The sequence below is a fragment of the Oncorhynchus tshawytscha genome, linkage group LG34, assembly GCF_018296145.1.
Source record: "Oncorhynchus tshawytscha isolate Ot180627B linkage group LG34, Otsh_v2.0, whole genome shotgun sequence".
Classification (NCBI taxonomy): Eukaryota; Metazoa; Chordata; class Actinopteri; order Salmoniformes; family Salmonidae; genus Oncorhynchus; species Oncorhynchus tshawytscha.
In genome coordinates, this window is record NC_056462.1 from 2163673 (window position 1) to 2186779 (window position 23107).

At 43.4% G+C, this 23107-nt stretch overlaps 1 protein-coding gene across 2 annotated transcripts; it reads left to right on the forward strand.

Moving 5' to 3' along the window:
• Positions 1–1024: 1024 nt before the first annotated feature.
• LOC112231708 (sodium/hydrogen exchanger 9B2) lies at positions 1025–21220 on the forward strand. 2 transcript variants are annotated; one of them, XM_024398429.2, is made up of 14 exons: positions 1025–1186; positions 1329–1444; positions 5776–6169; positions 11608–11806; positions 12419–12589; positions 14343–14485; positions 14891–15018; positions 16678–16853; positions 17305–17411; positions 17618–17767; positions 18281–18389; positions 18556–18692; positions 19166–19349; positions 20167–21220. In XM_024398429.2, exons 3-14 carry the CDS (start codon positions 6068–6070, stop codon positions 20223–20225), a joined length of 1665 nt encoding a protein of 554 aa, XP_024254197.1. In that variant the 5' UTR covers positions 1025–1186; positions 1329–1444; positions 5776–6067; the 3' UTR covers positions 20226–21220. The 2 variants fall into 2 exon arrangements, with proteins under 2 accessions (XP_024254197.1, XP_024254199.1); XM_024398431.2 differs by having other exon boundaries at positions 5841–6169.
• Positions 21221–23107: the final 1887 nt, after the last annotated feature.

Here is a 23107-nt window from a genome sequence, read left to right on the forward strand (position 1 = left end):
GTCCTAGCCACTCGGTAGCTCACCATATGAAATGCTTCTAGCCCATTCCTATTAATGGTATCTGTTGCTATACATTTATTACTACTCAAAAGTCTTCTTAATTCTTGCTCAAAAAATTCCTGTGGCTTATTTTTCAAATTGGCATGTTTTGTTTGTAAATGTCTTCGCAGGAGTGAAGGTTTCATTGAGTTGTGAGATAGTACTTTTCCACATATAACACACTGTGGCTGAGGAAAGGCACTACACCCAATATAAGTGAACCCCAAATCAATGTAATTCTCATCATATTTGCGCCTCTTTAATGGTCCAACGTCCCTGTCTGTTGTTCAGTGCTTTCCCGGGTAATGGGGAGTAGCTCTTCGGCTGCATCAGATTCACAACTGTCAATGTCCATGCTGGCTGGGCTAACAACAAATGTAGAATTACTGATGCTAGCATTGGATGTGCTTGTGGAAGCAGAACAACTTGTGTCGTCGTCAGGTGTAGTACTGCTGGTAGTAGCAGTACTACCAGTAGAGCTGGAATGTGTCTCTATGGACTTACTTTTTAAAATCATTTATCTATTTTCGAGCAAATGGAATGAGCAACATCTAAGTTTGGCTACATAGTGGAATTCCAACGAGAGAGTAATGGTTAATGTGATTGGATGTTAATTATTTAACTAGGCTACCTGTTTTTGACATTGTGTTGTTATTTCACTGAACGCTAGATAATAACATTTTCATTTTTGGCAGTGAAAGGAGGCTACTGATGCGAGAAAAAAAACTCACCCAAATGTATAGCCCTGTTGGAAAATATAAATGGACTGTTTGAAAATGTGAAGATTTTTTAAATATTTTTTATTAAAAATAAAAATGTGAATCACATTTTTATTTGGCGTATCCCCGACGGCATTGCGCGTACCCCAGTTTGGGAATACCTGGTTTAGCGTGACACATGGGAGTAAACTACCACTGTACCCTACCCAGGGGCGTGGTCACATTTAGCCACGCCTCTCCGTGTGTATTTATCCAGTTTGTAGCCGCTGCTCTCCACGCCTTTCTGTTATTGAGTAACAATTTGTGGATGAGATTAGAAAACAATGTCATGCAGTGGAAATTCATATCCGTCTTCGATGTTTAAATTCGGATTTTAATAGAACGAACAGTATACTGATCCGATCAATAGGTCCAACTACTATTGCTATGTATGTTTCTTTTTTTAAATGATGTACTTTTTATTTTATTTTGTTGCTTAGCCTTGTAGCAGTCAAAATCCTGAATTAAAAACGGTGTGTTACTGTAATAATACACACTGATCTCATGTGGATGGTCTTGTCATCCCTCCAGCCCATCATCACGTACTGTAGCAACTCCGTGCAGGAGAGGACATCACTAATCCTGTGGAATCCGTTAGCAGGCACACACAGTTCATACAATGGGTACGGCAGTTATTGCGTTTTGAGGTGAGTGACAAGTCATTGTGACTACTTTATGGTGTGATTTATAAAACAACAGTTGGTAGCTATTTTTCTGAAGGTTTGCGCGCGGTAATTCAGTGCGTTTTTAGACCGCCGGGGCATAATAGTTAGCCATAGTGTTAAGCGTCTACGGGAATACATACTTTTTAAAGGCCGTCGATATGAATCATGTGAATGCACGCAATACGATGAAGCCAAATAGCTAGTTTGTTGCTAATGCGCGAGACCATATGCTATAGGCTTGAGAATAACGTTAGCCAGCTAAAGTAGCTAGGTTCCAAAAGGTGCCATATGGTCTCGCGTTAAACCTAGCATTGATTAGTGTTTTCTTCTTCAAAATTGGATTAGCTAACGTCGGTCAGTGTAGTTTACTGGCATAAACAACGTCATATTTTTTTGGCGGTATTGGTTATAATTTTCACTATCCCGATGGCTGCTTTGCAATAATGTGTCTGTGTGGTAACTTTGCAGTTTGACGTCGAGACTCGAGGACGGTTACATGCACACAACAATAGTTCGGACATATAAAGTTTGTATGTGAAAACGATTTCTAAAACGTATACTTCCCGTTTGCTCGAGCTACCGGTGCTGGCACATGCGCATATCAATTACAGTGCTTGAACGCCAATTAAGCGTTAACGTGCCCTAATAATTCCAACATTTTCTTAGAAAACCCGGTGTTTTAATCGGTGTATGCTTACTTCGATTTTGACGTTACGCCGATTTAAGATGGTCATGTAAACACTTAACGCCATACTCGGCCATCTCCTATAATCTGTTGAATATCAAATTATTAGTGTTAATGAATGTATGAGCACATGTTTATTTTGATTGGCGATTTTCTGCTTAAAAAAAAAAAAATCCCATCATGTAGCCTGATTTCAAATGTGTCCATGTAACGTTAAACAGGATTATTAGCAAAATCATTATTCCGGCAAAACATGTAAACGTGTTAAACTAACTATTATATTAATCTGATGATTCACAATAATCGTAATATTGTGTAAATATAACCGTACTCGGTGAGGTGAGGTGAGGCAAGGTAACTCGCGTAAACTAACGTTATGGAATCTCTTTCTATACTGAACAAAAATATAAACACAACATGTAAAGTGTCCCATGTTTCATGAGCTGAAATAAAGGATTCCATAAATGTTCCATACAAACAAAATGCTTATTTCTCTAAAATGTTGTGAACAAATTTGTTTACGTCCCTGTCAGTGAGCATTTCTCCAGATTTTTAAACCGCATGATCATTACACAGGTGCACCTTGTGCTGGGGACAATTAAAGGCCTCTGTGCAGTTTTGTCCCACAACACAATGCCACTGATGTCTCAAGTTTTGAGAGGTTGTGCAATTGCCACGCTGACTGTAGGAATGTCCACCAGAGCTGTTGCCAGATAATTTAATGTTAGTTTCTCTAACGTAAGCCACCTCCAACATCGTTTTAGAGAATTTGTCAGTACGTCCAACCGGCCTCACAACCGCAGACCACGTGTAACCACGCCAGCCCAGGACCTCCACATCCAGATTCTTCACCTGTGGTTGCGTAGGTTTCTTTCTATAATAAAGACCTTTTGTGGGGAAAGGCCCAGGCAATCCGAATGAGTTTGTCTCCCCAGTGGGTGGATCTATGCCCTCCCAGGCCCACCAATGGCTGCGCCCATTCCCAGTCATGTGAACTCCATAGATTACGGCCTAATGAATTTATTTAAATTGACTGATTTCCTTCTATGAACTGTAACTCAGTCAAATCTTTGAAATGTTATATTTTAGTTCAATATAGCTAGCTAGCTTGGACCGGCTGTGGGAGCTAGCTATATATAGTCATATCTTATCTCCTGGCACGTATACAGATACATCAGGACAACTAGCAAAAGAGCCAGTTCTTTATACTTGAAATACCGCCACACTCAGCTCATAGCTACATTAAATGTAATCACATAATTGTTTTCATGAGACCGCGTGGTATTGAGAATCCTCACGAACAAGTGAAGAATGTTGAAGTGTGTGACCAACATCTGTGCCACATCGTTCAGTGTGCGCACTGCTACGTTGGCAACATAGATGGTGGTATTTGCGCAAAACTGAAAGCATGACCGACCGCATTTCACCATGGAAAGATGACTGGGAATATGGCCGAATACAAAACAGTGTAGTCATTCCCTCCGCAAGGCAAGCGAATTGTCAGTATAGAGACAAAGTGGAGTCGCAATTCATAGGCTCAGACACAAGACATATGTGGCAGGGTCTACAGGCAATCACCGACTACAAAAAGAAACCCAGCCACATCACAGACACCGACGTCTTGCTTCCAGACAAACTACACATGTTCTTTGCCCGCTTTGAGGATAACACCGTGCCACCGATGCGGTCCGCTCTACCAAGGACTGTGGGCTCTCCTTCTCCGTGGCCGACATGAGCAAGTCATTTAAACGTGTTAACCTTCACAAGGCTGCTGGCCCAGACGGCATCCCTATCCATGTCCTCAGAGCATGCGCAGACCAGCTGGCTGGTGTGTTTACAGACATATTCAATCTCTCCCTATCCCAGTCATGCTTCAATTTTGCCACCATTGTCCCTGTACCCAAGAAGGCAAAGGTATCGCGGCAGGGTAGCCTAGTGGTTAGAGCATTGGATTAGTAACCGAAAGGTTGCATGTTCAAATCCCTGAGCTGACAAGGTACAAAATCTGTCGTTCTGCCCCTGAACAGGCAGTTAACCCACTGTTCCTAGGCCGTCTTTGAAAATAAGAATTTGTTGTTAACTGACTTGCCTAGTAAAATAAAGGTAAAAAAATAATAAAAAATGACTACTCACTCACTTCTGTCATCATGAAGTGCTTTGAAAGACTATTCAAGGATTATATCATCTCAACCTTACCTGTCACCCTAGACCCACTTCAATTTCCATTTGCGTACCACCCCAATAGGTCCACAGACGATGTATTTTCCTGCACACTGCCCTATCTCATCTGGACAAGAGGAATACCCATGTAAGAATGCTGTTCATTGACTACAGCTCAACATTCAACACCATAGTACCCTCCAAGCTCATCATTAAGCTTGAAGCCCTGGGTCTCTCAACACCACCGTGTGCAATTGGGTCCTAGACTTTCTGACAGGCCGCCCAGGTTGTGAAGGTAGGAAACATCTCCACTTTGCTGATCTTCAACACTGGGGCCCCACAAGGGTGCATGCTCAGCCCCCTTCTGTTCACCCATGACTGCGTGGCCAAGCACGTCTCCAACTCAATCATCAAGTTTGCAGACGAGACAACAGTGGTAGGCTTGATTACCAACAACGACGAGACGGCCTATAGGGAGGAGGTGAGGGCACTCGGGAGTATGGTGTCAGGAAAACAACCTCTAACTCAACGTCAACAAAACAAAGGAAATGATCATGGACTTCAGGAAACGTCAGAGGGAGCACCCCCCTATCCACGTCGACAGGACAGCAGTGGAGAAGGTGTAAAGTTTTAAGTTCCTCGGTGTGCACATCACGGACAAACTGAAATGGTCCACCTACACAGTGTGGTGAAGAAGGCGCAACGGCGCCTCTTCAACCTCAAGAGGCTGAAGAAATTTGGCTTGTCACACAAAATCCAGACAAACTTTTACGGATACACAATCGAGAGCATCCTGTCGGGCTGTATCACCGCCTGGTACGGTGATGCTCAAAGTGATGTCACGCCTTCAAATAAGGCTCAACTAATCACCCGTTGTATAAGAATTACTTTGGATCTGGTTATCCTATGAAAGGAAGTTCCGCGTGCGGGTAGGCTAGTCTACATGATGAGAATATTTGTATTTTTTGTTGAACGGCAGTCAAGCACCGATCATCATATCACCAGAATAAGGCCCTAGATATGTATTGGAAAGCGGCATCAAGCGCATCACCGTGCATTGTCGCCACCCTGTGAAGTTCAAAAAGATCCAACCATGTTGAACGAACAAATTATCTGTCTGCATTTATAAAATTGTACCGAAACTTCCTGTTTCCATCACAGCTGTGACGATTTATTTTTATTCAGTACGACTTTACTCGCATAAAAACTGGGTGGAACGTGTTTATATAAAGTAATCGAACTTCAGCTTGGTTCCGATAAAATGGATACTGCTGTAATTGAAATGCCATTATATTGAATGCCTTTATCATAGGAGAAGGAGATTGGTGGCAATGTGGCTAATAACATAGTATGATTTCTATATGAAGTTATGAATTCATGCATTGATGCCCTTATTCCCAGTCTCATTCCATACTCATAGCAGAATGCTGAAATTTGAAAACCTCAGTCTTTATTGTCTGTTTTACAGTTACTGTTTACCTTCACCTTTGATTGCTCCTGCATTTGGCTGGTTTCCACCTCCTATCTCTACAGCCGTGTTTGCCTCTAATGGCTCTGGCCAATTCCACCAAGCAAACACTCACTCTCACTGCCTTTGACTGATGAAGAGGTGACGACTCACTGAATGGGAGCTAGTGCTGGACAGTCAGACCTTGGGATACAACAGGAACAGAGCAGCAATGCACCGATGGCCAACCCTCCACCGCATTTGCTGTGAGGTTAGAGAAGTGAGGAGGAGAACGTGAACTGTACTAGATGCCATGATGGAGGACGACCAGACCAAGTCGAAGCCACCTACACCTTCTCCCTTGCTGGACCTAGAACACAGTGACGGAGCCTCGCCAGTATCGAACCATGCAGAGGTATAGTATATCTAGTGCTTTAGCCAAACTGCTAATAGATAGCCTTTACATCATTTAATGATACTGAGTCACTGAATCTATGAGAAATGGCTGACCGGAAGCTTTGGCATAATACTAGTTCCATATATTGATCTAGAATCAGTTTTGAAGGCATTAGTTTACATTGCATTGATGGGGTCAATTATTTATGGGAAAAGAAAAGTAAAATCATTGCTGACGTTTTGTTAGGTCATTTGAAACATACCTCGAGATGTACCCTACCAGCAGATTTTTTTTCACAGAGTGTGGTATAAGTTGGAAAAACAGCCTTTTTCATGACACTAACTGTTCTCATTGTGGCACACTCTTTGTAGTAAAAGTCTGTATCTACTCTTTATGATAAGCATGAGAACTATTACTTACTGGGAACACAGTAGTGTTTTGTGAGTATGACTAACCTCTTTGTCAACAATGAAGAACCACTTAACATAGGTGTGTCAAAGAAATGGAGGCAAAAAAGCCAGTAGCGTTGGCATTTGCTCCAGTACCGCTCTTATTAGAGTTTGTCCGATTAATCGGAATGGCCGATTTAATTTGGGCCGATTTCAAGTTTTCATAACAATCGGAAATCGGTATTTTTGGGCACCAATTTGGCAGATTCTTTAAAAAATATATGTTTTTTTACACTTTTATTTAATCTTTATTTAACTAGGCAAGTCAGTTAAGAACACATTCTTATTTTCAATGACGGCCTAGGAACGGTGGGTTAACTGCCTCGTTCAGGGGCAGAATGACAGATTTTTACCTTGTCAGCTCGGGGGATTCAATCTTGCAACGTTGCGGTTAACTAGTCCAACGCTCTAACCACCTGCCTTTCATTGCACTCCACGAGGAGACTCCCTGGCACGCAAATGCAGTAAGCCAAGGTAAGTTGCTAGCTAGAATTAAACTTATCTTGTAAAAAACAATCAATCAATCATAATCACTAGTTAACTACACATGGTTGATGATATTATTAGTTTATCTAGCGTGTCCTGCGTTGCATATAATCGATGTGGTGCGTATCGTTGTTCCAATGTGTACCTAACCATAAACATCAATGCCTTTCTTAACATCAATGCACAGAAGTATATATTTTTAAACCTGCATATTTAGCTAAAAGAAATATGGGGGGTATATGGGGCTTTGGTGACAAAACGGATTGCACTGTGATAGACTGCATCCAATTTGTTGAGTAGGGTATTGGAGGCTATTTTGTAAATGACATCGCCAAAGTCGAGGATTGGTAGGATGGTCAGTTTTACAAAGGTATGTTTGGCAGCATGAGTGAAGGATGCTTTGTTGCGAAATAGGAAGCCAATTCTAGATTTAACTTTGGATTGGAGATGTTTGATATGGGTCTGGAAGGAGAGTTTACAGTCTAACCAGACACCTAAGTATTTGTAGTTGTCCACGTATTCTAAGTCAGAGCCGTCCAGAGTAGTGATGTTGGACAGGCGGGTAGGTGCAGGTAGCGATCGGTTGAAGAGCATGCATTTAGTTTTACTTGTATTTAAGAGCAATTGGAGGCCACGGAAGGAGAGTTGCATGGCATTGAAGTTTGCCTGGAGGGTTGTTAACACAGTGTCCAAAGAAGGGCCAGAAGTATACAGAATGGTGTCGTCTGCGTAGAGGTGGATCAGAGACTCACCAGCAGCAAGAGCGACCTCATTGATGTATACAGAGAAGAGAGTCGGTCCAAGAATTGAACCCTGTGGCACCCCCATAGAGACTGCCAGAGGTCCAGACAGCAGACCCTCCGATTTGACACACTAAACTCTATCAGAGAAGTAGTTGGTGAACCAGGCGAGGCAATCATTTGAGAAACCAAGGCTGTCGAGTCTGCCGATGAGGATGTGGTGATTGACAGAGTCGAAAGCCTTGGCCAGATCAATGAATACGGCTGCACAGGAATGTTTCTTATCGATGGCGGTTAAGATATCGTTTAGGACCTTGAGCGTGGCTGAGGTGCACCCATGACCAGCTCTGAAACCAGATTGCATAGCAGAGAAGGTATGGTGAGATTCGAAATGGTCGGTAATCTGTTTGTTGACTTGGCTTTCGAAGACCTTAGAAAGGCACGGTAGGATAGATATAGGTCTGTAGCAGTTTGGGTCAAGAGTGTCCCCCCTTTGAAGAGGGGGATGACCGCAGATGCTTTCCAATCTTTGGGAATCTCAGACGACACGAAAGAGAGGTTGAACAGGCTAGTAATAGGGGTGGCAACAATTTCGGCAGATAATTTTAGAAAGAAAGGGTCCAGATTGTCTAGCCCGGCTGATTTGTAGGGGTCCAGATGTTGCAGCTCTTTCAGAACATCAGCTGAATGGATTTGGGAGAAGGAGAAATGGGGAAGGCTTGGGCGAGTTGCTGTTGGGGGTGCAGTGCTGTTGACCGGGGTAGGAGTAGCCAGGTGGAAAGCATGGCCAGCCGTAGAAAAATGCTTATTGAAATTCTCAATTATGGTGGATTTATCAGTGGTGACAGTGTTTCCTATCTTCAGTGCAGTGGGCAGCTGGGAGGAGGTGTTCTTATTCTCCATGGACTTTACAGTGTCCCAGAACTTTTTGAGTTAGTGTTGCAGGAAACAAATTTCTGCTTGAAAAAGCTAGCCTTGGCTTTTCTAACTGCCTGTGTATAATGGTTTCTAGCTTCCCTGAACAGCTGCATATCACGGGGCTGTTCGATGCTAATGCAGAACGCCATAGGATGTTTTTGTGTTGGTTAAGGGTAGTCAGGTCTGGGGAGAACCAAGGGCTATATCTGTTCCTGGTTCTAAATTTCTTGAATGGGGCATGTTTATTTAAGATGGTTAGGAAGGCATTTTAAAAAAATATCCAGGCATCCTCTACTGACTGGGATGAGATCAATATCCTTCCAGGATACCCCGGCCAGGTCGATTAGAAAGGCCTGCTCGCAGAAGTGTTTCAGGGAGCGTTTTACAGTGATGAGTGGAGGTCGTTTGACCGCTGACCCATTACAGATGCAGGCAATGAGGCAGTGATCGCTGAGATCTTGGTTGAAGACAGCAGAGGTGTATTTAGAGGGGAAGTTGGTTAGGATGATATCTATGAGGGTGCCCGTGTTTAAGGCTTTGGGGAGGTACCTGGTAGGTTCATTGATAATTTGTGTGAGATTGAGGGCATCAAGTTTAGATTGTAGGATGGCTGGGGTGTTAAGCATGTTCCAGTTTAGGTCGCCTAGCAGCACGAACTCTGAAGATAGATGGGGGGCAATCAGTTCACATATGGTGTCCAGAGCACAGCTGGGGGCAGAGGGTGGTCTATAGCAGGTGGCAACGGTGAGAGACTTGTTTTTAGAGAGGTGGATTTTTAAAAGTAGAAGTTCAAATTGTTTGGGTACAGACCTGGATAGTAGGACAGAACTCTGCAGGCTATCTTTGCAGTAGATTGCAACACCGCCCCCTTTGGCAGTTCTATCTTGTCTGAAAATGTTGTAGTTTGGAATTAAAATTTCCGAATTTTTGGTGGTCTTCCTAAGCCAGGATTCAGACACAGCTAGAACATCCGGGTTGGCAGAGTGTGCTAAAGCAGTGAATAGAACAAACTTAGGGAGGAGGCTTCTAATGTTAACATGCATGAAACCAAGGCTATTACGGTTACAGAAGTCGTCAAAAGAGAGCGCCTGGGGAATAGGAGTGGAGCTAGGCACTGCAGGGCCTGGATTCACCTCTACATTGCCAGAGGAACATAGGAGGAGTAGAATAAGGGTACGGCTAAAAGCTATGAGAATTGGTCGTCTAGAACGTCTGGAACATTGAGTAAAAGGAGGAAAAGCATCAAGGTATAATGTACAGACAAAGGTATGGTAGTATGTGAATACAGTGGAGGTAAACCTAGGTATTGAGTGATGAAGAGAGAGATATTGTCTCTAGAAACATCATTGAAACCAGGAGATGTCATTGCATGTGTGGGTGGTGGAACTAATAGGTTGGATAAGGTATAGTGAGCAGGACTAGAGGCTCTACAGTGAAATAAGCCAATAAACACTAACCAGAACAACAATGGACAAGACATATTGACATTAAGGAGAGGCATGCTTAGTCGAGTGATCAAAAGGGTCCAGTGAGTGGAGAGGTTGGTTGGGGGTCACGGCGATTTAGACAGCTAGCCAGGCCATCGGTAGCAAGCTAGCATAGGATGGAGGTCTGTTGTTAGCCACCTCTTGCGTTCCGTCAGTAGATTAGTGGGGTTCCGTGTGGTAGAGGGGATTAATCCCCTCTAATCTTCTCCCACACTTTGTTTTTGAATTCTTTAAACCAAATTGAATATGTTTCATTTTATATTTGAGGCTAAATTGAATTTATTGATGTATTATATTAAGTTAAAATAAGTGTTCATTCAGTATTGTTGTAATTGTCATTATTACAAATACATTTAAAAAAAGCGTCCAATTAATCGGTATCAGCTTTTTTTGGTCCTCCAATAATCGGTATCGGTATCGGCGTTGAAAAATCATAATCGTCTGACCTCTAATTCTTATCAACTTTCAATTGTTAGGCGAGGCTACACTAAACAATTTCCTGACACCACAATCATTCTCTCTTGAAAGATTGCAATAATTTCAACTCGAGAAGTTAAAGCTACAATATGCAACTTTTTGGGCGACCTGTCCAAATTCGCATGGAAATGTTAGTTATAGATCAGTCATTCTCATTGAAAGCAAGAGCTGTTCTCTTTGCACTATTTCAATGCTTCCGTTAAGTTTGTTTTTGCATCTTTTGGTTTTGTACACCAGCTTCAAACAGCTGAAAAAACAATATATTTGGTTATTGAAAATATATTTCACAGAGGTTTAAATGGTACAAGATTCTCTACTTCGAGTGGCGCAGCGGTTTAAGGCACTGCATCTCAGTGCAAGAGGCGCCACTACAGTCCCTGTTTCGATTCCAGGCTGTATCACAACCTGCCATGATTAGGAGTCCCATAGAGCGGCGCACATTTGGCCCAGCGTCGTCCGAGTTTGGCTTGTGTTGGCCGTCATTGTAAATAAGAATTTGTTCTCGACTGACTTGCCTAGTTAAATAAAGGTTACACATACACTATACATTGCTTGTTTTGTTACATAAACTGAAATTAAGAGATCTATTCGAATTTTAGCAACCAGGAAATGGCGGAGCAATTTCTGCATATTGCACCTTTTAATGGGGATCAGAGTACGATGTAAGGATGCTTTTTGGAAGCAAGTTTTGGAAAAACATCGAAGTGTCCCTTCGTGTCAAGTGTCTCTTTGGCAAAATAATAAACAAATATCCAATAGGGTGTTACTTTTTCAGAAGCTTGTATTGAAATTTCATTTTTGTAGTAAGAAAGTTTCATTGAAAAGTATGACTACTGACACATTTTCATTTGGAGCTAAGACCCTTTCCCTCTACGTCTCTGCCCCCCCTCCCCCGGTAGTTCCTGGGTGTGAACCAGATTCAGGTGGTGGTGAGCCGGAGCTCCACCCCCCAAGTCACGGAGGAGACCTACTTCATCCCCCGTAACCCGGTGGTGGATGCGGGCACCAACACCGACCCCCCGGTCATCTGCTGTGGCAGGCTCCGCCGGGAATGCCCCTGCCCGCCCCGAGGCCTCCTGTCCTCCCTCATCACCAAGGGTGGGCACCAGCATAGAAATAGGCCACTCTAATATTGTGTCTCTATGCTGGTACCCATAGAAATTGAATTCTACTTCTATGGACACCAGAATAGAGATACAATATTTGCCTAATGAACCTTCATAATGCTACAATGTGCTGATAATGCCATTGTGGTCTGTGTTTTATTTAATTCCGGGCACCAGGGGGGGCTAATGCTACCGTAGAAATGTTACCTTGGTGACGTTGCTATGGGATCAGGGGTTGGCATCTTGTAGTGTTTTGTGCTTGGGCGAGTGGAAAATCGAGAGAGCGGGTAATATGTTAGGATGGAGTTTGTAGAACCAGTGTGTGTCAATAAAGGGCACAAAGGTCCTCTAGAATTGCTGATTTTTATCCAGTGCATGCTGTTGAACAGTGCCACAGTTATACCCTGAGGCATTTATACAGCACAAATGGAGTAGATTTACAGATGGACTAAGGCACTGTCCCTGATGTACTGAAATATACAAGTTAACATTTAGGCTTAGTAGTAGATTATACCTTTCAAATCAAGTACAGCACATTTGGCAGGTGAAAGGCAAAAACTGCTAACTGGCCACGTACTGACTTCTGACCTCTCCTCCCTCCCAGTCCTCATTGCGTTAGTGCTGTTTGGCGTGGTGTGGTCCATCACAGAGAAGGAGTGTCTGCCGGGGGGGAACCTGTTCGGCATCACCGTGCTCTTCATCTGTTCGGTCACCGGGGGCAAACTGGTGGGCCTCATACAGCTGCCCAAACTGCCTCCCTTTCCCCCGTTACTGGGTAGGTAATGCAAATGGAGAGAGAGTGTGTGTATATATATATATGTGTTTGTGTGTTGTAGGTGATGGGCTCTGTCTTGTCCATGACTGCATGTGTATGTGCACTATACAACAGGTTATCTTCTGTAACCTCTACCTCATTTCACTTGTTGAGTGAGACAATAATGCCAATATGGCATCTTCAGGGTGTTGCGTGCCATACATGTTCCTTAGTAATTTTAGATTTTTTACATTTTTTATCTTTATTTAACTAGGCAAGTCAGTTAAGAACACATTCTTATTTTCAATGACGGTCTAGGAACGGTGGGTTAACTGCCTCGTTCAGGGGCAGAATGACAGATTTTTACCTTGTCAGCTCGGGGGTTTGAACTCGCAACCTTCCGGTTACTAGTCCAACGCTCTAACCACTAGGCTACTCTGCCGCCCCCAGTAACAGTCAGAGACGCCATCTTTTTTTTTGTCTTTGATATGGGAGTGGTGGCCTGGCTGCTGGTAATATATCTGCTGTTATCGTAGATAGAACACACACGACTACTTACTATAATAAGCCCACATTCAGATTAAACACACCCACTCACTATATTTAGCATGCATGCACTTGCTTGTCCCCTCAGTACTGCTCTTTACTATACATGTCAAATGGAACTGTTTCAGCTGCATGTAACATGGTCAAACAGTCTTTTATTATTCTGTCTGGCTTTGCCAACACTGCTACTTCGTGTGTAGTACGTCATACATGTGCTACTACCATACCTAGACAGTGACGTGATTACCTTGTTGACTTAGACTGATAGGGAGTGAATTCAAATGTATTTGTATTTCTTAACATAATATAGAGACTTGGTTGAGACACGGCGCAGCTTTGACCAAAGTCTTGATGCTGGTAACCACATGACAAGTCCTGTAGTTTGCATAGACCCCTATAATAAGACAGTGGCCACTCGTTCAGCCCACAAGGAGATAATCAGACGTTTAGATTCATAACCTACTCCTCGCTTTCAACAGTCCAGAAAGGAGATTGGAGATAATAAATAAGTGTTTGGTGGGTCTTTTGATTTGCCATCTTTGTCGGATAGACACTACACTAACGATCAGAGGCCACTCCCATAGTTCAGAAGTAAAGTCCTGATTGTTGGATGTACATCTTTGATAGTTAATGTCTCTCCAACCCCTGTTTTTCTTTGTGTAAACCCAGAGGAACTCTGTTTCCCAGTTCAAAGTCCCCGTTTCACTGTTTGAACTGAACAGACCTTTTTTTGGCCTACGTTGCCTCAAATCCACACAACCCTGGCGTTGGCTAATGCCACTCTCTTACCAACTGAACCACACAGGACCACATTGATCTTTCTGACCTTCAAAAGGCAATTCAATTTCATACAGTAGATTAAAGACTCCAATGTTTGCATTATTCCTACTTGGAAAGGTTTTTCCTTTACTCCCAAAAGACTCCTATGCCTAGAAGCCTTTGATATCTTAAACCAATTGATCTTCAACTTTTTGAATATTCAGTTCCATAAAAGGTCTATTTCTTGGCATTTGAACCATTGTGAAGATGGGAATAATATCTTAGCCTGAAGTTTTCTGTTTAACTCTTAAAAAAACATGGTTGTCTTCAGAATAACAGGAAGACATTGTTCCCCCCCCCCTTTGCTGTGAGAGAAAGTCCAAAGAATAACACCATGGTTGTTTATAAAAGTATTACTTTATCATACTATTATATTAAAGTTATCCTTGTTTTCTGTCATTCTCTACAGGTATGCTATTGACGGGCTTCCTGCTGCGTAATATCCCCATGGTAACGGACGCCGTGTACATCGACTTCCGATGGTCTGCCTCCCTGAGGAACATTGCCCTCGCTGTCATCCTGGTCCGAGCAGGCCTGGGATTGGACGGCTCGGTATGTCAATCAAACACTCATCTCTCTCCATAGGCCGACGCTTTTAGTGTTTAGTACTTGTCTTTTATTATTTAAGTTCCTGTGTTAAAGGAAACATCCCCTCAAACTATACATGTGTATATCTTTTTCATTAGTTCACTGTTACAGTCCCAAAATGTTTTGCATTTCAGCAGTTAAGTTTTCATGACTTCCAGGAAGCAAAGTGTCACTTGCCACGTCGTCATGGTGTAAAACTCATCATCATCATCATCATCATGATGTAGCAAGTGACACTTTGCTTCTTGAAAATCCTATTTCTTCAAAACTTGACTGCAGACATGCAAAACATTTTGTGAATGTATCCACAGTGGACTAATGCAATGTGGATTTTTCCTTTAATTGGTGTGTGTACATGTGTGTTCCCAGGCTCTGAAGAAGCTGAGTATGGTATGTGCGCGCGTGGGAATGGGACCCTGCATCATCGAGGCCTGCACCGTCGCCAGCGTCTCCCACTTCCTCATGGGCTTGCCCTGGATCTGGGGATTCATCCTAGGGTAAACTCTCTTTCTCGGTCTCGTTTTGTCTCTCTTTCTCTCTCGATCTCTCTTCGCTGTCGCTCTGTCGTCCTCTCTGAGCCTTCTTCTTCTAAATCCCATTCAGTATTCTGCCTCCCGATGCATTTGTAAAGCTAAAGGGCTACCTAACACCGCTTTCATTCCAATAAGACAGGTGTAGAGTATTTTAGCAGCTACCTCACCATGAACACTTGAAGTATCATTTATACCAGGGCTCTCTAATCCTGTTCCTGGAAAGCTACCGTCCTGTAGGAGTTCACTCCAACCCTAATCTAGTGCACCTGATTCTAATAATTAGCTCTAACCAGGTTAGTTCTAACTGGGGTTGGAGCAAAAACCGACAGGATGGTTAGCCCTCGATGAACAGGATTGGAGACGCCGCCTTTATACATTTTCATTTCATCCTGACACTTAGCCCTTTGTTCTCTTTCTTTCTTTCTCTCTCCTCTCTTTCTCGCTCTCTCCCTCTCTTTTGCTATATCTCTGTCTTCTCTATTTCTCTCGTCCTCGCTCCTCTTGCTCCCTCTCTTGTCCTCTCCACTTTTATGGTCTCTCACTCTGATCTGTCCATCATTCTATTCATCCATCCCTCTAAATATACTACATGACCAAAAGTGTGTGGAAACCTGCTCGTCGAACATCTCATTCCAAAATCATGGACATTAATATGGAGTTGGTCCCCCCCTTTTACTGCTATAACAGCCTCCACTCTTCTGGGAAGGCTTTCAACTTGAAGTTGGAACATTGCTGCGGGGACTTGCTTCCATTCAGACACGAGCATTAGTGCGGTTGGGCACTGATGAGCTTTACGCCACACCAGCCGACGCTTGGGATTGCGCATGGTGATCTTAGGCTTGTGTGCAGCTACTCGGCCAAGGGAATTCATTTCATGAAGCTCCAGACGAACAGTTCTTGTGCTGATGACAGGTGATTTTTACACACTACGTGCTGCAGCACTCGGCAGTTCCGTTCTGTGAGCTGGTGTGGCCTACCACTTCACGGCTGAGTCGTTGTTGCTCCTAGACATTGCCAACAGCACTTACAGTTGCCCGGGGCAGCTCTAGCAGGGCAGAAATGTGATGATCTGCCACGTTGATGATCTGCCACACTTCAGTAGGGCCATTCTACTGCCAATGTTTGTCTATGGAATATTGCATGGCTGTGTGCTTGATTTGATACACCTGTCAGCATTGGGTGTGGCTGAAATTGCCAAATCCACTCATTTGAAGGGATGTCCACATATAGTGTATATCTCAAACTAATCCCTATTAGTAAAGCTGCATCATTAAACACTTAGTCTTTACTCATTGTATTCTCCCCTCCCCTGTCCCTTCTAGGTTTGATGTCTTCAAATCAATCAATCAAATGTGTTATTTTTATTTAGAGCCCTTTTTACATCAACAGTTGTCAAAGTGCTTTTACAGTAACCCGACCTTTGAAAGCATCTTCCACGGGCCCATATTATATGATGAACTCTCATAGTGTGTCTCCTCTCCTGTAGGTTTGTACTGGCTAAATGGTCATATGATCATTATTCATATTACAGGTTGTTACTTCGGAGGTCGTTCTTCAGCCTGGCAACCCGAACCTGATGAATATGATGATTAACCCTCACTTTGGCTCTCCTGTCTCTTGTAGATTTGTGCTGGGAGCCGTGTCCCCGGCCGTGGTGGTTCCCTCCATGCTGCTGCTGCAGAAGGACGGCTACGGCTTGGAGCAGGGCATCCCTACCCTCCTCATGGCCGCCGGCAGCTTCGACGACATCCTGGCCATCACCGGCTTCACCACCTGCATGGGCATGGCCTTCGCCACCGGTAGGGATCCAATTAGTCGGGAGCATGTTGATTTGTGCCTCTGCTCTGAGCCAATGATGAGAGGAGACCACTAGAAAAAAATAGAACTTTATTATCTGTTTTTGTTGCAACGTTACTAGAGATCTTCCTGCAATCCGTGCTGGATCCAATAGATGACGCCCTCACACTTCGGGAATCAAACCTACGAACCATGTTGCAAGCGCCATGCTTTACCAACTGAGCTTACACAGGACCATTTAGTATGAGCTATTACAGTGTCTTCCTCTGTATTGCATGATTTGTATTATTGACTTCCTGCTGCATACTGCGTCCCTAATGGCATCCCATTCCCTATAGAGTGAACTGTTTTTGACCAGGGTCCACATAGGAGTAACAGGGTAACATTTGGGACGATCCCATCTGTTTTGATATTAACTTCATATGTTTTGTTGTGCTGTGTCTCCCTCTGCAGGCTCCATGTGGTACAACCTGCTGAGAGGTATACTGGAGGTGGGAGGGGGAATGGTAGCTGGGGTACTGCTGGGATTTCTGCTGCGCTACTTTCCCAGCAAAGACCAGGTAGGAATCTCCATCGAAAGCACTTAGCTGTTAGTCTAGGAGTAGGCCAGGTCTAGGAAACTAGCTTGTAGAGTTGACCTATAACAGAGCTCAGTTTTCTCAGTAGCGTTTCCCTTTCTCAGTAATGTTAGTCCAGGGACATAGTCCTTGTTTGGGAAACTTTATTAATGCGTCCTTTCTTCCTTCTCTCGCTCTCTCTCCTGTAGGACAACGTCGTGATGAAGCGCTCATTCCTGCTGCTGGGCCTGTCGGTGTTTGCCGTGTTCGGCAGCAACGTGGCCGGCTTCCCCGGCTCGGGGGGCCTCTGCACCCTGGTCCTTGCCTTCCTGGCTGGCCTAGGCTGGAGAAGATCAAAGGTCAGTCAACGACCCCATCCCGTGCCGACCCCTCACTCAACCCTCCGTACCCTGCATCTTCTAGCTAGGCGCTTACTCTCTCACCCAACACCCAAATGCCCCTCCAGCCCTTACCTCTAACACAGTGGACTAAACTAAAGCATCGGATAGCAGCTGGACAGCTTGAACGTTCCAGTGTAGCACAAACTGTTGTCTTAAGACACAGTGGGACCCTTCCAGTCAGTATACAGAGGCCCAATCCTAAATTCAGAGTCACATCTGATATAGTCTCTTTGGGAGGCAGATTCTCTAGTAGAGAAACAAAGTTGTGAAGTCTTGGTGTTTGCTGAACTCTCTCTGTAGTCTGGTTTGTGTCTGGTAAGTGTTTTTAAAAAAAATGTTTTTGTTATCACTTGTCTTGATAGTGCTTCTCAAACCCTTCCATTTGACTACTTTCACAAATTGTTTGAAAACGTCAGTAATTTGAGAAACCGTAACGTGTGTGTCTGACTGACTCTGCGTGTTTGTGTGCAGGTCCCTGTGGAGGACATAGTGGGTATTGCCTGGGAAGTGTTCCAGCCACTGCTCTTTGGCCTGATCGGGGCTGAGATCCAAATCTCAGAGCTGGACAAAAACACTGTCGGTGAGAACACAAACACACGCATAAACACACAGTCGGTAAGAACACACACACCACATATACCTTTATACCCCGCTCTTTGGAGATCTTCTATCAGGTGTGTTTTCCTACTTTAACCTGAATAAAGTGTTTATCATTCTATCCCCTATTCCCTTCCCTGTCTCACCAGGCCTGGGCATAGGCTCTCTGGCCATTGGTCTGCTGGTGCGTGTTCTCTTCACCTTCGTCTGTGTGCTGTGTGCCGGCTTCAACTTCAAAGAGAAGCTCTTCATCGCTCTGGCCTGGCTACCCAAAGCCACCGTACAGGTACTTAACGTTAAACAGGGACCAAGGTGGCCCGGAGTGGTCTAAGCCGCTACCTGTGGAGCACACGTACGATTTACCTCTGCCAGCACGGGTTCGAATCCAGCTTACTGCTCTTTCAGCACTCTCCTACCTTTCTCTCTATTTAAAAAAAACAAAAACAAGAACAAGATTCTAAGGCTAAAATTTTCCTGACACAATGAAAGGCTTCAACAAGCAAAATAACCATAGCATTTGAATATTGTAACTAACTTGTGATTGCAACATGTTTTTGTCTGTAGCAATATTAGTATTGTGAGTTTAAAAAAAAAGCACACTCTGGTGCTCTCTGCATGAGAAGGGGAAGGGGTTGGGCAACATCTGTCATATCGTTCCCAGTGTCGGCGTTTTCCAATAAATTGTAGGTGCTTTAACTCACAATGTTGAGGGTAACGTGGCCAATGTGTCGATCTCCTCCCTTCCTCTTTTCTCCCCAGGCGGCCATCGGCTCCACAGCGCTGGACATGGCCCGCACCAAGGAGGATAAGGTGCTGGAGAAGTACGGCATGGACGTGCTGACAGTGGCCGTGCTCTCGATCCTGCTCACCGCCCCCATAGGGGCCCTGGTCATCGGACTCACAGGACCTCGCCTGCTGCAGAAACCAAAGAACCCTGCCTGGGGTGAGAACGCACACACAGAATGTGCAAACACGTCGTCTGCATAAATGCACAGACCGAAGTGTACACACACACACACACACACACAGTAATAGGAAGGACTGCCTCACCATCTCAGTGTTTTTAAAATCGAAGCGCACACAAAAACCCACAACTATTACTAACCTTGCTTGAGTGACAGCTGTCATCCTCCACATGACATAAACGGTGACCTTATACAGCACATTATGGTTTTAACCTCCACTCCTATTATACACCATTGTGCTTTTTTTGTTTTTAAACCAGCTTGTCATTGCTTTGTCCACACAGCATAGGGAAGGAAGCATGTTTATGAAAAGCAGTGTCCCTTTATGACGGAGATTATCTTTATTTGGAAAACCTGGAATCCAAACTGTTATGCTTTTGTTTCAACATTGTTGACAGTGGTGAAACAGAGCTTATCAGTCAGAATCTCAGGCTAATAAAGAGAAGCCGTGGGTTGGAGAATGATTTGCATTGTGGCTTCAGGTAGTCTTTTGTTTCCTGCGTCATGCTTCGTCTCAGCACTGTCACCAAACAATGGTGGCTTTTTTTGCTCTTCAGGTTTGCAGGGAGATTTTTTTAATGACTACACTGTGTGTCCTGGTGAAACGTTTTACCTGCCCATCGCTGTGTCTCAGACTACACTCACTGAGACATTTTCCATGTTGACCATTTGGCCTATAGTCATATTTTGTTTATACTCAGAGGCAGTTCAGTTACACACACACACACACACACACATACACACAGTAAAAGCCATTTAAAAATAATTTTCTACCCTTTTTCCTTGGATATGCAGAGCGGGAGCAAAGCGGAACTATGACCGAGTCCCCAATCACCTACGAGAGTACCCTCTGATACCAAACCAACGTCGGTGGTGGGAACCAGGAAGAACACTTCACCAAGGAGGAAATGGGGGCACTTCAAAGGTGCATCTAAAGGGCATCCTATTCTAGTGTAAAAATGCCACCCTATTCCCTTGAAAGTGCTGTACTGTATTGAGAACAGGGTTCCTATGTCAGACTCTTGTGACACCCAGGATATTGCCTTTCGGACAGTGGGGTTTTCAGAGGGCCTTTGCCACTTCATCTGTGTATCTGTCCTTGGTGTGTTTGACACCCTGCCATGTTTATTTATATCTCCCCTGAGGGTAGTTTTCAGGCCTCGAGCTACAGCTGCCACGATATCCAAGCATTCTGCACTATACTGTAACGTTACGATACAATGGCTGAAAATTCAGTGATGCTACTACTAAAATTATACCCGATCATTAAGTGGTTCGAAGAGCGGAGCCACTGGAATTGAATGTGTTTGACATTGACCATCAGGCATGTGTTGTGTGTTCATTATCACACAGTCGTACACTGTATGTACGCCCTCACAAAATGTTTTGTCCTTAGGCATCAATTTACCAGCTGTTGATGTTGTATTCTGTGTGAATGTAATGTATTTGAGAAGTGTGTTGCACTGTGGTTTGATACAGAGAAAATATTATATTTAGCGATGGACGGTTGTTGCTAGCTAGACGCTGGACAAAGGCAAGACATTTTTATTTATTGTACGTTTCCATTTAAGCAATATTCAAATCATGTGTGTACTAAATGTGAACGTCACAAAAAAACATGAATAATATGGGCCCCTAGCTAAGATATATTTAAGACTCGTCTTTAACACAAAATCAGTGTAGCTCAGATAATAGCATCACATTCCGAGCAATATAACTGTAAAATCAATGTTTTTAAGAAAAGACTGCCAAAATGGTCTGTTTTTTTTGTTCTATTCATTTGTTTTTATTATTCTTATTATTCAGTATTTATAGTTTTGATTCCATAAAGATTTAATTATGCAGTTGATTTAGATTTTCATTTTTGTTACGTTTTATATGGACTCTTGAAAGGGTCCCTTAGGTTTTTCAGTAGTAATTTGTTGTGTATCATACCATGTAAAAGTCCTGTATAGCTTTTGAAACCTGAACTTCAAAAAGCTCAATGCCAATTTGATCTGTTACACAAACTAATTCCATTATAATTTGCTCCGGAGAGCATATAAACCGTAGGTCTAGCTCAGCCAGAATATTATACCCGGAAATTATATATTCATACCAGAAAGGATTTGATATTGAGAGAGACATGTCTGCACTGGCCCTTTAACGAAGGTGGTAGTCTTTTGACACTGTAAGAGAACATGAAGGACACCTTCCTAATATTGAGATGCATCCCTTCCTTTTTCCCTTCAGAACAGCCTCAATTTGTCTGGGCATGGACAAAGTGTTCTACAGGGATGCTGGCCCATGTTGACTCCAATGCTTCCTACAGTTGTATCAAGTTGGCTGGAATGTCCAGCATTCAAAGAACATTCTTGATACACGTGGGGAAACTGTTGAGTGTGAAAAACCCATCAGCGTTGCAGTTCTTGACACAAACCGGTGCCATACACTTTTCAAAGGCAATTCACCCTCTGAATGGCACATACAGTGCATTCAGAAAGTATTCAAACCCCTTATTTTCCCATATTATGTTATTTTACAGCCTTATAAAGTTGATTCAATCAAAAATCCTCAATCTACACACAACCCCATAATGACTGAAACGGGTTGAAACATTTTTGCAAATTTATTAAAAATAAACTTATTTACGTAAGTATTCAGACCTGTAAGAATATTTTGAAGATAAATGTACAATGCAGAGGACTAAAGGTCAAGAGGGAATTAACGATCAATGGAAATAGCATTTTTTTCTGTAATAGGGCATTAATGATCAATGGAAATAGTGGTTTTTCTGTAATAGGGAATTAACGATCAATGGAAATAGCGTTTTTTTCTGTAATAGGGCATTAATGATCAATGGATCAGAGACATGGGAGGAATTTGTCTATACGTTGTCTGAAACAAGGTACTTGTTATTTGGCCATTGGCCTAGTTTTATTGCAAGGAATTCTAATTGGTCAACCACAGGCTAGGGTTAGGTTATAAATTACATCCTGTCACTTGGTTCTGTGGAGAGAATCACTGAGGACAGGGAAGAATGAACATCTGCCTCTCAGCATAACATCTATGATTTGTCCTCTTTGAATAAACCTATTTTTCTCCACCTGATTTGGGGTCTGTGTTATTGAAGCGTAACATTAACTGCTAACAGACCCTTTGCTATGAGACTTGAGCTAAGGCGCATCCTGTTTCCATTGATCATCCTTGATGTTTCTACAACTTGATTGGAGTCCACCTGTTGTAAATTCAATTGATTTGGAAAGTGCATGTCAGAGCAAAAACCAAGCCATGAGGTCAAAGGAATTGTCCGTAGAGCTCCAAGACACAATTGTGTCGAGGCACAGATCTGGTGATGGGTACAAAAAATGTCTGCAGCATTGGCATTGAAGGTCCCCAAGAACAGTGGCCTCCATAATTTTTAAATTAAAGATGCTTTGAATCACCAAGACTCCTAGAGCTTGCCACCTAGCCATACTGAGCAATCGGGGGAGAAGGGCCTTGATCAGGGTGGTGACCAAGAACCCGATGGTCCCTCTGACAGAGCTCCAGAGTTCCTCTGTGGAGATGGGAGAACCTTCCAGAAGGACAACAATCTCTGCAGCACTCCACCAATCAGGCCTTTATGGTAGAGTGGCCAGGCAGAAGCAACATCACAGTAAAAGGCACATGACAGCCTGCTTAGAGTTTTCCAAAAGAGACCTAAAGAACTCTGACCATGAGAAACAAGATTATCTGGTCTGATGAAACCAAAATT